Below are 16,293 nucleotides of genomic sequence, written 5' to 3'. Positions count from 1 at the left end.
TGCTTGCGGGTGTGTCTATTTGCATGATTATGAGTGTTTGCATTGAATGCAACCCTGGTCATCCCATCGTCACGTGGCAGGTGGCCAGAAGTTGCCCTAGTGTAACATTAGGCAGATGTCTACTCTATAGCCACCCCGACGACTCCATGGCAAGCAACTGTGTTTTTGTAAATGTGCCTCATGTATGCTTGTATGTTTTTTCACGATTGTGCCTGCTTGTGTGTTAGGATGTGTGCTTGTGAGTGTTGCTCTTTACCGATGACAGTTCGCAATGATTGCAGTCCTGGACATCCCAGCGTCCTGATAAGCAGACTCCCAGTTCCTGGTTGCCCCAGCGTCATGGTGGTAGGTGGCCAGGAGTTGCCCCAGAGTCCCGGTAGGCAGTTGTCTAATCTATGACCACCTTGTCGTCACACTGGCAGGTAACATTGTGTTTGTGAGTGTGCCTTTCCATGTGCTTATTGGTTTGTCTGTGTGGGTGTGCATACCTGTGTTTCAGGAAGCGTGGCTGTATGTATGCCGGTTTGCGTGATTATGATCATTTGCATTAAATGTTGTTCTTGTCACCCCAGCGTCAAGGTGGCAGGTGCCAAGACGTTGATCCAGCGTCCCGGTAGGCAGGTGTCCAGTCTATGGCCACCCCGGCGTCCCGGTAGCAGGCAACGTTGAGTTTGTGAGTATCCCTCTTGATGTACTTCTAGGTTTATCTATGAGAGTGTGCCTGCTTGTGTGTTAGGATGTGTGCTTGTGGGCGTGGCTCTTTGTTTGCCGCTGTGTCTTTACAATGAATGCAGTCCTGGTCACCCCAACGTCCCGGTAGGCAGACGACCAGTTTCTGGTCGCCCCTGCGTCACGGTGGCAGGTAGCCAGGAATTGACCCCAAAGTCCCGGTAGACAAGTGTTCAGTCAATGTCCATCCAGGCGTCCCGGTGGCAGTCAAGTGTGTTTTTATGAGTGTGTCTCTTGATGTGCTTGTACGTTTGTCTGTGTGTTAGGATGAATGCAGTCCTGGTCACCTCAGCGTCTCGGTAGGCAGACAACCAGTCCTTAGTCGCCCCAGCGTCAAGGTGGCAGGTGGCCAAGCATTGACCCAGCGTCCCATTAGGCAGATGTCCAGTCTATGGCCACCACGGTGTCCTGGTGGCAAGCAACGTTGTATTTGTGAGTGTGCCTCTTGATGTGTTCGTAGGTTCGTCTGTGTGGATGTGCTAGCCTGTATGTTAGGAAGCGTGCTTGTGGGTATGCCTATTTCCGTGTTTCTGAGTTCTTGCAACATATATAGTCCTGGTGACCCAAGGGTGCTACGACTTTTCATCACTCGTCATTTTATCACACGACATTTCAGCAGCCGATTATTAACCCCTCGTCACTTAACCACTCGTTTTTTCATCACAAAGACATTTTATCATTTGACAGTTAAACACCTCGACAGTTAATCATTGCTCATTTCATCATACGACACTTAATCAGATAATCACTCGTTTCTAACCATTGTACAATTCAGGAGATGGTTTTGTACGAACCTACAATTTATAAACAATAGCAGATCTAGGCCTGTCACTTAGATCTGTTAACGACAATTCAAACAGTGGTGGATTATTGACGCAAACTACCGCGGACACGCAACACAGTAGAAACACAATGAATTTATCAAAATGTCAAAATATACGCGCGAGTAGATCTGTTGATCCATTAAGAAATACTTATCTGTTAAAAGAAATATACAGCAATTTGTTAATCAATGCGGACAATGAAATATTATCACATATCTCAATACAGTTAAATACTCTTCATGCAGATAAATAAATTACGAATTACAGTTTTTCTATTTTAATATCAAAGCTATAAAGTACTTGAATTTTTTTATTCTATATATGTACTTTTGTTTTGTTTTTTCAATACCTGTCAAATTTTCCTTGTGTATTGTCTTCTAATAATATTTTTCAAACAAAAATCCTTTTTATGCTCCTTGACAGAACATGTGCATATAAAATACTATCTTAAAATTTACCCCGTCTGGGGTATTGGCTGCTTGTTATTGTGGCAAAGTAGCATGCAGTCGATACTTTAGGGTCTATATGGGGCGCTCCTACGGACCAGAGCCACACATCATTTTGTCTATGATAGAAGAAATTCTGTGCATAGAGAAATGATGACACTTTTATACTACGACTGTCCCTCCGTTATGCTGCCCCCCAACCCCTTGTTGCTGTCCTGTACCATTTCTCTGAGTATTCTCTTTCTGTGATGGGGGAATTCCCTGTGGTGGGGGAAAAGAATACTGCCACCAAGTATCCCACTTGGATCGTAGAGGCGAGAAAAAAGGGACGGGGAGAGGGACTAGGCATCCTTCTCCCTGTAGCCCCACGGGGCACACATCCTAAAGAGAAAAGTGAAGGCATAAGGGGTGCTGGAGGGCCTCGGGCCAGCACCCTAAGGTTTGGGTCTTTTAATGTGCGTGGATGTGGTACAGATAAGAGTAAAAGGGAAGAGATAGGTAGTATGTTTGTGAGAAGAAAGATGGATGTGTTGGCTTTGAGTGAAACTAAGTTGAAAGGGAAGGGTGAGTGTAAGTTTGGGAGTGTAAGTGGGAGGTTATCAGGAGTGAAGAGAGGGCGAGGGAGGGAAGGGGTGGCTATTCTAGTAAGTGAGGAGATAGATAAAGGGGTAGTGGAGTGGAAGGAGGTTTCCTCAAGGATAATGTGGATGAAGGTGAAACTGGGAAAGGAGATGTGGGTCTTTGAAAGTGCATATGGGCCTGGCAGTGAGAAGAGCGTGGAAGAAAGGGAGGCCTTTTGGATAGATTTAAATGAGTGCATAGAGGGTTTAGGAAGAAATGTCAATGTAATAGTACTGGGAGACCTTAATGCTAGAGTAGGAAATGGTCCAATCGATGGAGTGGTTGGGAAGTGTGGAGTTCCAGGAAATAATCGTAGTGGAGAGTTGATGGTGGAAATGTGTCTAGAAAGAGAGTTGATGATAGCAAATACAGTGTTTTGGAAGAGAGTCAAGCATAAGTACACATGGGAGAGGGTGGTGGATGGAAGGGTGGTAGATAGAGCGCTAATGGATTATGTAGTGGTAAATAGGATTATGATAGGAAGAGTTAAGGATGTACATGTGCTAAGGGGAGAGGGTGGGGGAATATCAGATCATTTTTTGGTGGAAGGTAAGCTGAGAGTGGAGGATAGATGGAGAAAGAGGAAAGGGACAAAAGGTAGGGAGGTGCTTAGAGTGAACTCCTTGAATGAAAAGGAAAAGGAGAAGGAGTACGAAAAGAAGCTGAAGGAGGAGTGGGAGGGAATAAAGGATAGAGCAGAGATGGGTGTGGAGGAGGAATGGGGATGGTTCAAGGAGGGAGTCTTAAAGTGTGCAAGGATGGTGTGTGGAACAAGAAGGACAGGGGGAAACAGAAGAAAGGGTAGTGAATGGTGGGATGAGGAAACAAAGAAGGTTGTAGAAGAGAAGAAGCGAGTTTTCACAGATTGGTTACAAAAGAGGATGGGGGAGTCATATGAGACGTACAAAGAAAAGAAAAGAGAAGTAAAGCACAAGGTAAAGGAGGCAAAGAGGAGAACAGATGTGAAATGGGGTAAGAGTATGACAGAAAATTTTGAAAGTAATAAAAAGATGTTTTGGAAAGAAATAAAGAGAGGAAGAGGAGGCAAATCAAGTAGAGAAGAAAAGGTAAAAGGTACAGATGGAGAGATGATAATGGAAGAGATGGCAGTAAGGGGAAGATGGGCAGAATATTTTAGGGAGTTGCTAAATGTGAAGGAGGATAGGGAAGGAAAGATAGCTGCAGTGGGAAATACGAAGAAAATGAGAGTGATGAGTGAGGAGAATGGAGGAGAAATAAGGAAGGATGAGGTGAAGGCAGTTGTAAAGATGATGAAACCAGGTAAGGCACCTGGTCTGGATGGATGCCATGCAGAATGTCTGAAAAGGGGAGGTTCAGTGATGGTGGACTGGTTGGTGAGATTATTTAATGTTTGCTGGAGAGAGGGTAGAGTACCGGAGGACTGGAGAAGTGCCTGTATAGTTCCTCTTTACAAGGGAAAAGGGGACAAGTGTGAATGTAGTAGTTTCAGAGGGATTAGCCTGTTAAGTGTAGTAGGGAAGGCTTATGGGAGGATCTTAATTGAGAGGATTAGGAGAGGAACAGAAGGAGTAATTGGTGAGGAACAGTGTGGATTTAGAACAGGTAGAGGTTGTGTAGATCAGATCTTTGTGGTAAGACAGATATGTGAGAAAGCTATAGGAAAGGGGAAAGATGTTTTTTGGGCTTTCATGGATCTGGAAAAGGCTTATGATAGGGTAGACAGAAAGACACTGTGGGAGGTTATGCAGATTTATGGGATAGGAGGAAAGCTTCTGGGAGCTGTCAAGAGTTTTTATGAGAGTAGTAGAGCTTGTGTCAGGATTAGAAATGGAGAGAGTGAGTGGTTTGAAGTAAAGGTGGGACTTCGTCAAGGATGCGTTATGTCGCCCTGGCTGTTCAACTTATACATGGATGGGGTGGTGCGAGAGGTGAATGCAAGGGTAGTGGGTCAGGGATTGGAGATGGTTAAAGAAAATGGAGAAAAGTGGGAGGTGAGCCAGCTGTTGTTTGCGGACGACACTGCGCTTGTGGCAGGGTCAGAGGAGGGATTGAGGAAGCTGGTGGCAGAGTTTGGGAGAGTATGTGATAGAAGAAAGCTAAAGATAAATGTAGGTAAAAGTAAGGTGATGAGATGTACAAGGGGTGAAAGTGGCAGTAGACTGGAAGTGAACATTAAGGGAGAGCGACTGGAGGAAGTGGATAGTTTTAGATACTTGGGTGCAAGTGTAGCAGGAAAAGGTGGAGTGAAGGTGGAGGTAGAATGTAGATTGAGAGAAGCGAGTAAATGCCTTGGTGGATTAAAGAGTGTAATGAGAAATAGACATTTGGGAATGGATGCGAAGAGGAGACTGTATGAAGGAGTGATTGTGCCAACAGCACTGTATGGGGCAGAAACGTGGAACATAAGAGAAGAAGAGAGAAGGAGTTTGAATGTGTTTGAGATGAGGTGTCGGAGAAGTATGGTGGGGGTTACTAGGCTGGATAGAGTGAGAAATGAGGAGGTGAGGAGGAGAACAGGGGTGAAAAAGGAGCTGGGAGATAGGGTTGATGAGAGAATATTAGGATGGTTTGGACACATGGAAAGAATGAGTGAAGAAAGACTTGTAAAAGAGGTATGGAAGGCAGATGTGGAGTGAGTGAACATGAGGGGACGTCCTAGGATGAGGTGGATGGATGGGGTGAAGGGGGCTTTGGGGAAGAGGGGAATGTCTGTTGAGGAAGGAAGGGAGAGGACGGAAGACAGAGGTGAGTGGAGAATGGTTGTATATGGATGATGTTGTGATTGCATGAGGAGGAATGGGCAGGGGGGTGGGGGGTGGGGTAGTATGTGTGAGTAAATTTTGACGCAGCCCGAAGGGATTTCTCCCCGTCCTCTCCTTATATGCAAGGGGGGACGGAGAGGGGGGGTCGCCGATTAAATGAAGCGTCCTTGCTGTGGATGTGCTGTGTCTTGCGACACTGCTTCTGACCCAGGGCGGTGGGCAGGGTGCAGGGATGACCCGTCATCCAGGAGGTGCTCAGATGAGAGGGAGGGTGGGAGGGGTGTGGAGTGTATGTAGGGATGAAATGGGTGGGAGTGTTTTTATGCCTTTCCCTTTTTGGCTACCTCCCTTGGAAGGGGGAAAAAGCCTTGGTATATGTATGTATATATGAAAAATTGCAAGGTTGTCACTTAATGCATTTACAGTCATACGATTATGATGAAAAGTCGTACTGATAAAATGTAATGGTGATGAATGAAAAGTCCAGTGGGGAAATGTATTAGTGATGAAATGTCAGGTGATGAATTGTCCTATGATGATCTGACGCATGATTAAAAGTCGTTTGATGATGTGTCGGGTGATTAAATGACGAGTGATGAAATGCCAACTAACCGACCCAAGCGTTCCATTCGCCCCAGTTTCGTGGTGGCAGATGGACAGGAGTTATTTCAGCGTCCAAATAGGCAGGTATCTAGTCTATGGCCACCTCAGCGTCCCGGTGGTAGGCTACCGTGTGTTCGTGAGCGTGCCTCTTGTTGTGTTTGTAGGTTTGTTTCTGTGTCTGTGTCTGCACGTGCATTAGTAAGCGTATTTATAAGGGTGTCTATATGCGTGCTTCTGAGTGTTTGCAATGTATGTAGTCCTGGTCAACACGACGTCCCGGTAGGTAGATTTTCAACCTATTACCACCCAATCGTCCTGGTGGTAGGCAACTGACTTTATGAAGTAGTATTTTGCTGTGCTTGTAGATTGACTGTGTGTGTGCCTCCACGTGTGTTAGGGTGCGTGCTTGTTAGTGTACCTGTTTGCGTGCTTCTGAGTGTTCGCAATGACTACAGTCCAGATCACCCCAGCGTCCCGTTAGGCAGACGACTAGTTCCTGGTCGCCCCTGCGTCGCAGTGGCAGGTGACCCGAAGTTGCCCCAGCGTCCCGGTGTTCAGTCTATTGCCACCCCGGCGTCCTGGTGTCAGACAACCGTGTGTTTATGAGTGTGCTTCTTAATGTGCTTGTAGGTTTGTCTGTGCGAGTGTGCATGCCGGTGTGTTAAGATCTGTGCCTATGGGTGTGGCTCTTTGTTCCCTGCTGGGTGTTCGTAGCCAATGCAGTCCTGATCATTCCTAGCGTCCCGGTAGGCAGACGACCAGTTCCTGGTTGCCCTAGCGTCATGTTGGTAGATGGCCATGAGTTGTCCCAGCATTCTAGTAAGCAGGTATCCAGTCTACTGCATCCCCGAAGACCCGGGTGTAGGCAATATTGTGTTTTGTGATTGTGCTTCTTGCTGTATTTGTAGATTTGTCTGTGTGGGTGTGCCTGCTTGTATGTTAGGAAGCGTGCCGTGAATGTACCTGTCTGTGTCTTTTTAAGTGTTTCTAATAAATATAGTCCTGGTCACCGAGCGTCCCAGTAGGTAGACGGCCATTCCTTGGTCGCCCCAGCGTCAATGTGGTAGGTGTCCAGAGGTTGCCCCAGCATCCCGGTAGGTAGGTGTCCATTCTATGGCCACCCTGGTGTCACGGTGGTAGGCGACCTTGTATTTGTGAATGTGTCTCTTTCTCTGCTTGTAGGCTTGTCTGTGTGTGTGTGTGTGTGTGTGTGTGTGTGTGTGTGTGTGTGTGTGTGTGTGTGTGTGTGTGTGTGTGTGTGTGTGTGTGTGTGTGTGTGTGTGTGTGTGTGTGTGTGTGTGTGTCTGTGTGTCTGTGTGTGTGTGTGTGTCTGTCTGTCCGTCTCTGTGTTAGTATGGGTGCTTATGAATGGGCCTGTTTGCGTGCATCTAAGTGTTTGCAGCAAATGCAATCATGGTCACCCCAGCGTCCCGATAGGCAAATAACCAGTCCCTGGTCCCTGGTTTGTGAGGTGTGTGTGTGTGTGTGCTTGTGTGTTTGTGTTTGTGTTTGTGTGTGTGTGTGTGTGTGTGTGTGTGTGTGTGTGTGTGTGTGTGTGTGTGTGTGTGTGTGTGTGTGTGTGTGTGTGTGTGTGTATGTGTGTGTGTGTGTGTGTGTGTGTGTGTGTGTGTGTGTGTGTGTGTGTGTACATGCCCTTGTGTTAGGATGCGTGCTTCTGAGTGCATGCAATTTTGGTCATCCAAGGGTCACGGGAACACAGACTAGCAGTCAGTAGTCGCCCCATTGTCACGGTAACAGGTGGCCAGGAGTTGCCCCAGCACGGCGTCCCGGTGGTAGGCAATCGTATGCTTATAAGTGTGACTCTTGTTGTATTTATTGGATTGTCCCTCTTGTTGTGCTTGAAGGTTTGTCTGAGTGTGTGTTATTATGATGTAGGCTTGTGGGTGTGACTGTTTGCGTGCTTTTGAGTGTTTGCAATAAATGTTTTTCTGGTCACCAGAGCGACCCTGTAGGCAGATGGCCCCAGCGTCCCGATAGGCAGACAAGCCCAACATCCCGGTGAGCAAGTATCCAGTCTATGGTCACCCAGGCGTCCAGATGGCAGTTAGTTATGTGTTTGTACGTATGCCTCTTGTTGGGCTTTTAGTTTTGATAGACTCACTAATATATACGCAACCCCCTTTAAAGTATACCTTCATCACACCACATCTGAGGCCTAGCTTCAAGTTACTAATAGTAACAAACTATTCTGCCGGAAGAGAACTCGTAATAACTGCAGTTTTTAGGTAGCGCATAGTGCTTTAGAGATGTTGTGTTTTTCACTATCTGGTAAACACTAAGCAAGTACCCTGCATTTTTTGTTCTGTTCTTCTTAGTACCTAGAGATCACACAATCATAAAGAAATCCTTGTTAGCTAATCTCAGGGGATGAAGATAAGTCTCTTGATCAATTTAATGGATAAACATTTAAAGAAACAAGAACAAATTACATAAGAATATAAAATAGTTTATTACTGATGAAGGTAATTAATGCATTAGTTTAATTGGAACTTTGATATTTTTAACTTTTAGTGCTGTGTTAAAGTTATTGAATACGTATTACTGATGTATAAATCACAGTAGGAGATCTACAAACATATAGAGGACCATGACTAACAATGGAATGATTGCATTGTAACCGAATAGACAAGGGAAGCAGTTATACGGCTAGACAAGACTGATTACACAGCTCTCAGCAAGATTGATTTTACATCTATGTCTCTCATTCAAACAAAATTAAATGCTTGGTATTTGGTGCAGCTATCTTTGAGTTAAAGTGTTTGTGAAGAACGACATCGTGAATAAAGTATTTTTCACGTACATGTGTGCCTCTGTCCGATGCCGTGTCTGATGGATTGGGTGTTGCGTGCACGCACTGTAAGAAAACAACTGCTCTTAATTGCACTTTAACAAGATCGAGTCTGGAATGAAATTATACTGGCTTTAATCTTCAGAACATTTTTTTTCTCCACTTTCCTAGAAAAGCTTCGAAAGAAATAGATTCTCTAAAACATATGCTATTGTCTCGTTTGTGGATAATATCCTTAGAATGAAAGCGAATGCTGAGTAGAAATTTTACCATTTCTCCGACCATGCAAACAATTTATTAAAGATCCTGCTGCAGTATTCCACCATCTTCCCCCGACCTAATGACCTAATATAGCGTCCTATTTTAGTGGCATCCGCAAGTTCACTAATATCACTATTGATCCCATTGCCCAAGTCGTTTATATATATACACATATATACATACATATATATATATACATATATATATATATATATATATATATATATATACATATACATATATATAGTGCGGCGGTTTAGCTAGGAAATTTCAACATATTGTGCACTTTTTGATAAAAGCACCAAATTTGGCACAGAGGTAGACCGATATATTATAAACAAATTTGGATGTGGAGCCATTGGCCAACTGCCCCCTGGCGGCCGTGGCGGCCATTTTCCAAAATGGTCACCAACGGACACCCGAAAAACGAAAGAAGTTAGATAAAGTTTGCTGCTGAAGGTTTTAGTGAATGTTTATTGAATGGTTTTTAATCAAAACATGCCAGATAGTTATTAAGTCATATTTTAGGAGATGCTCCTACATTAATTTACATATTTATGCTAATTACAGATGAAATGGCGACTAGAATCTCATGATCGTGTAGGTACCGATTCGAATTTGATGAACAATGCTGACAAACATCAATTAAAATGTTCCAACTAAATTGTGTCCCTTCAGTCGGATTCCTATTTCCTACGACCGAGTCCTGTCCCTCTCCACACAGTTGGGGAATAGTGCCTGTCGCCTCTACTACCAGGAGCAAGTAGTCTGCCCTCCCAAGATGAGAGGCAGAGTCTTCACCACAGCCGCGGTAGACAACATCAACCATAATCCAAGTTCCACCACCTCAAAACAGTCATTCCATGGGATTGCTATTTCCCTCGTGCAAAACCCTGCGTTCCATGGGGCCGGCGTTGACCGCGGCATCACTATCCTCGGAGGGTCGAACGAAAGAGGCCTCAAAGCAGTTGACCGTTTGCCACACTACTATACAGATGTCCCATCCGTCACCGGCAGCATCAAGAACACACAGATACCGGATACCAATGTGACATCCCTGAGCAGCAACAGCGGCCTCAAGCAATATGTTGAAAGAGAGCATCTCTGGCTACAACACATCCAAGTTGCCCTACAAGAAAGTTCTCCGTTAGAGAACATTTCATGGGCTGCATACCACGCAAGTCAGCATTCCATGCCCGCCAGTCGGACCATCTGCCCCACCGCACTACTCCCACTCTTCCTGGAAAGTGCCCATACCGTGGCAATGATCAAGCACTCCATGCATGTCGTAAGGAACGCAGTGGAACATCTTAACCCTAGCCAGATTCCAGTGGTCACATTCAACCAACCGCTTTTTGCTTTGGCAAAGCAAATCCAGTGGAAGTGGCCACAGGAATATGGTGAAGAGAAGTTCGTCATCCTCTTTGGAGGTCTTCATATCGAGATGGCAGCGCTGAAGACCGTTGGTGACTGGTTGCAAGGGAGCGGATGGGTGCAAGCACGGGTTCAGGCAAAGATCACCAGTGCCGGGACAGCGGATTCCTTCCTGCGGGCATCACATGTCAGTCGAACCAGGCGAGCGCATCAAGTGACAGCAGCAGCCCTCTTCACACTGCAGCAGCACGCCTACAACCACTACATTGACCAGCTGGATGACGCCGGGACCAAGCAGCTGGAGTTTGCTGACTGGTGCCAGCAAAAGGCGGAGACTTGCCCCCAGTTCCACTACTGGGCCACTGTACTGCAACTGGAACTGACGGTCCTGGTGTACGTGCGCTCTCTGCGCCAAGCGTCGTTTGCGATGTACGTCGATGCCCTCAGAGAACTAGCTGTGTGGTTCCATGCCCTGGATCACACCAACTACGCGCGCTGGATTCCTGTGCATCTGCGAGACATGGTGAAACTGCCGACGACACACCCTGAAATAGCCGAGGAATTCCGAGCTGGGAATTTCACCGTCCAGAAGACGAACAGGCCGTTCTCCGCCATCCCTGTCGATCAGGCCCACGAGCAGAACAATGCAGCCATCAAAGGAGACGGAGGCGCAGTAGTCCTGACTGACAATCCCAGCGCACCACGACGGTGGATGGTGGCAGGACCAGAGGTTGCCAGGCTCATCGAAGAGTTCCAGGACTCAAAGCAAGACCGGTCACAAGACACAAAGCATCATGACCAGTCATCGAGTGCGCAGACTGTTTTCCTAAAAAACGTACAGTCAATGATCAAAGTGATGGAAGACTTTGGGAATCCATTTGAGGAGGATAGTCAAGATCTGCTGGTACTCGACACCAAGGAGATCGCGCCACCTGGAGCTGTAGACGCCCTCCGTCGTGCACATAAATTGGGACAGGAGCAGCGTGACAAATTCGTCAGAGAACGCCTGGTGGAGAGAACGAAACCCATAGAAGATGCCATCCACAGAAACAAGCTCAAAATATTCGGTCAGCCTGCTACAAAACTTCAGGCAAAGGGCAAGCAGCAAATGAAATCCCTCAAGAACGACGTGGACCTCTTGTCTCGTCTGTATATCAGGTGCCAGAACCGTTATGGGAATCTAAATGAATTCTTCCAACATGAAAACCAAGCCTGCCCGCCTGCACTATCGGACGGCGGTGGCATCCGGCTTGGTGTAAAGAGTGATCTTCTCACTTGTCTAGAAGACTTCAGTCAGCCCCGTTCTGAGGTTCCTCCAACCAGCTGCATTATCCTAGATGGAGCAGTCATCATCCAGTTACTGAAGCCTGCTACAGCAAAAACCTTCAACAAGTATGCCAAGCAAGTCTTTGTGCCTTACATAATCTCAAAACTTCATCAATCCACGCGACTGGACCTGGTGTGGGACCGCTACATTACAGACTCGTTGAAGGGTACGGCAAGAGCCAAGCGGGGAAAAGGGGTTAGAACACGAGTGGTGGGTAGTGCAACTATACCCGGGGACTGGGCCAGCTTTCTCAGAGTCGACGAGAACAAGACCGAGTTGTTCAACTTCCTCTCTGGCGTCCTCTACGACTCACTCCAGCTTGCAGACAAGGAGCTCGTCATCACTAAAGGAGATGATGTCTTGAGAAAGCCACCGCATCTGGATACTTCAGCCCTGGCTCCTTGCAACCACGAGGAGGCCGACAGCCGCATGATGTTGCATGCCGCCCACGCTGCTCACAATGGCCACAAGAAGATCCTTATCCGCACAGTTGACACTGATGTGGTTGTCCTGGCAGTGGCTCTGGCACACACCCAGAATGAAGAAACAGAAGTGTGGGTGTCCTACGGCACGGGGAAGACTTTCCAATTCTTGGCAGCCCATGAGATTGCTCGGGCTCTGGGTCCTGAAAAAGCTCAGGCACTACCGATGTTTCATGCTTTGACGGGCTGCGACACGGTCTCCAGCTTCGCCGAACATGGAAAGAGGACAGCATGGGCAGTTTGGACAGCTCTACCTGAGCTGACCCAGACACTCACTCTTCTCTCAACTGCACCGGATCATATTAATGAAGACGCCATGCAAACCATTGAGAGGTTCATCGTACTGCTTTACGACAGAACAAGCACCGCAACCGATCTCGACAAGGCACGTCGCAAACTGTTTGCAAAGAAAAGCAACGTCCAGCTGATTCCACCGACAAGGGCAGCCCTGGAGCAGCACGTCCGACGAGCAGTGTACCAGGGCGGACATGTCTGGGGTCAGGCCCTGGTTCCTTCACCAACACTGCCATCACCAAACGACTGGGGTTGGAACAAGACCAGCGGCGTGTATGAACCTTTGTGGACAACGCTACCTGAAGCATCCAAGATCTGTAGGGAGCTCGTCTCTTGCAAATGCAAGGAGGACTGCGTGAAAAAGTGCAAGTGCAAGAAGGTCAGTCTGCAATGCACACCACTGTGTGCTTGCGACGGGGAGTGCTCTCAGAACTGAAGTCGCATGAAGACGAAGGTTCTGAACTTTGCATAACTTACGTAACTTTGGCAGTATACTGGAACTGTATAACAGTGAACTTTTCGGCATTACTGATGCGTTAATTAACATGATAATTATATGCAGTAGCGTTAGTAATGTTAGTATTTGATGTTTAATTATGGGCTTGCCTGTCGCCATTTCATCTGTAATTAGCATAAATATGTAAATTAATATAGGAGCATCTACTGAAATATGACTTAATAACTATCTGGCATGTTTTGATTAAAAACCATTCAATAAACATTCACTAAAACCTTCAGCAGCAAACTTTATCTAATTTCTTTCGTTTTTCGGGTGTCCGCTGGCGGCCATTTTGGAAAATAGCCGCCACGGTCGCCAGGGGGCAGTTGGCCAATGGCTCCACATCCAAATTTGTTTATGATATATCGGTCTACCTCTGTGCCAAAATTGGTACTTTTATCAAAAAGTGCACAATATGTTAGTTAATCCGCTGTATACACACACACACACACACACACACACACATATATATATATATATATATATATATATATATATACATATATATATATGCAAGGTAACCACTTAAGAAAATAAACAAACGGAACAGAGCGCTTTCGTATATTACATCCAATGTAAATTACAAAGAAAGAGTGTACAGCAAAGATAATATAGTATAACAAGAGCATAAGGAACTACACTAGGAAAGGTAGTGGACGAATTGTCCGGGCGTGGGTCACACGTCCAGCATTCTTACATTTTGTAATTATTGGCTATTTCCTTACAAATACAATTATCAATTTTATACAATCCTGGACGTGTGACCCACGCCCGGACAATTCGTCCACTACATTTCCTAATGTAATTCCTTGTGCTCTTGTCATACTATATTATGTTTGTTGTACCCTCTTTATTTGCAATTTACACTGAGGATGTAATATACGAAAGCGCTCTGCTCCGTTTATTGGTTTTCTTAAGTGGTTACCTTGCATTTATAAAACACGTTCCTAGTGTTCTTATTGCATATATATATATATATATATATATATATATGTATATATAGATATATATATAAATATATATATATATATATATATACATACACACACACACACACATATATATATATATATATATATATATATAATATAATATAAATATATATATCCATATATACATATATATATAAATATATATATATATATATATATATACATATATATATATATGTATATATACATATATATATGTAGATACATTGGGACAAATTATGGGAAAGGTGGAGGAAACACGGGTCTTTATCTGAAGAAGCTATTGTAAGCGAAACCGGTCAGGAATAAACTCGATATTCAGATAAAGACCCGTGTTTCCCCCTCCACCTCTCCCATAATATATATGTATGTATATATATATATACATATATATATATATATATATAATATAATATAAATATATATATCCATATATACATATATATATATATATATACATATATTTTTATATATGTATGTATATATATATATATATATATATATATATATATATATATATATATATATATAATGAACAATAGATGACCCAAAACCGAACCCTGGAAAGCCCCACTAGTAACACTACCCCATTTGAATCTTACACTGTTAATGGTGACTCATTGCTTTCACTAATCCATGCTCTAATTCAAACATTTTTCCTACTGAGCCGTGGACCTTGATTCTATTTAGTAATCTCAGGTGGGCCACCTTGTCGAACGCTTTGCTAAAGTCGGGGTATATAACCTCGGAACTATCATTGTGATGTTATATACCGGTAAGAGGGTACAAAAAAAACCGTAAATACCTTCTGAAAAAATAAGGATGAATTTATTATATTTCGAAGTAGTGAAATAAAGACGAAAATAGAGATGTACATGGATATGAGAAAGACGGAAGGAAAAATAGTGATGCAGAAGAAGATAGTAAAGACGTGGAGAGATGAATTCAAGAAACTTTTAAATACATATGATATTTAAAAAAGAGGAACAAATCCAAAAGGACGGGAGAAACGACGAAGAAAATAGAGGAAAGGAAGGGAGAGTTAAAAAGAATCAGGTGTCGAATGCATTGAAAAGTGAAAAGAGTGAACGAAATAACGGGGGGAATTGCGAAAAGGAGGAATACATATATATGAATTATCAAAAAGAAATGAAAAGTGTGATGTACATTAACAAAGAAAAAGAAAATAGAAGCGCAGATAGTACAGAAAAATAAACTTATCAATTCGATTATTTTTTCTTCTTTTATTTACTTGTTTATCTACTCATCTATTTATTCATTCATTTCTCTATGTAGTTATTGATTAATTTATTATACTAGGAAAACAATGCATATAAATTCTGGTAGAAAGAATAAAGAAAAAGAGAGACAAGGCGAGATATGCACATTGTGGGTATTAGCAGTGAAATCGTTTTTTTTTTTTTTTTTTTTTTTTTTTTTTTTTTTAAGGAACTGAGATGGGTGGGTGACCCCTACATGTAGATCCTAGAGCTAGAATGAGTATGCATTTAAATGTAGTAAAGATGAGCAATATATTAGTTGCAAATACTCTAGAAATTAAATATTACAATGATCAATAACCCAACGGCATACTAATCAGTCTTTGTTCTAACATGCATCAGAGGATGTTATTCAGATGATGGATAAACTTCTGTTTGAAGAAAATCCCAAATTATCTAAATTTCCTTCGATCCGGGTGCTGTTTCTAAGATGAGAGGTCAATGTATACGAAATACACGCTCTTTATCTTGTCCGGATCAGTGAAAGACAACTTTGTTTAGCTGAGGACATTGTCCCGTGATAAAGAAGCTAGCATTTCTGAATGCATTTTTTTAAATACAGACTATATAATGAGTGTCACTTGAAAGTAAAGAACCGGAAACTTACCTGGAGGAGCTCCTGCCGAACGTAGAGCGTTGAGTAGCCGGTGATCGCAAGCATGAGCGTGGGCATGAAGATGGTGATGACGGCGAGACCATAGCGACGTGTCAGCGAGAACCCAATCTGTTCACGGGGACATTCTTTTGGTAAACGAGGTATATATAAACATGGAATCAAACCCTTTTTATAATGTTTTAACCAAGATGATTCTATGCAAGTGAGGAAATTCCTTCAACTATCAAAAGGCTAACCCCCACCCCCCTTCTCCGGGAAAATACCCCGCCCCCTTTTCTACCTTCGAATCAAAAATGACTCCAAGAACAGCAAAACTGTTCAGGAAACTGCAGGCCAAGAAAGAATTAATATACCACGTAAATGATCTGAAATGTTCCTGTATATATAGGCCAAAGACATTATCATTAGCAGAC

At 44.0% G+C, this 16,293-nt stretch overlaps 1 protein-coding gene across 6 annotated transcripts in view; it reads right to left on the bottom strand.

Moving 5' to 3' along the window:
- LOC143020140 (uncharacterized) overlaps positions 1-16,293 on the bottom strand; it is a 378,438-nt gene that overhangs the window by 20,846 nt on the left and 341,299 nt on the right. For 5 of the 6 annotated variants that reach the window (XM_076176309.1, XM_076176300.1, XM_076176307.1 and 2 more), the window contains 2 exons: positions 15,872-15,988; positions 8,789-8,842 (listed from right to left, as the gene is read on the bottom strand). In XM_076176309.1, the coding sequence (XP_076032424.1) occupies positions 8,789-8,842; positions 15,872-15,988 (171 nt within the window). The remainder of the gene's footprint in view (positions 1-8,788; positions 8,843-15,871; positions 15,989-16,293) is intronic. The other variant, XM_076176324.1, reaches the window with a different exon arrangement.

The sequence above is a fragment of the Oratosquilla oratoria genome, chromosome 3, assembly GCF_046742065.1.
Source record: "Oratosquilla oratoria isolate Oo_2021 chromosome 3, ASM4674206v1, whole genome shotgun sequence".
NCBI lineage: Eukaryota > Metazoa > Arthropoda > Malacostraca > Stomatopoda > Squillidae > Oratosquilla > Oratosquilla oratoria.
This window is presented reverse-complemented; position numbering and strand designations above follow the sequence as displayed.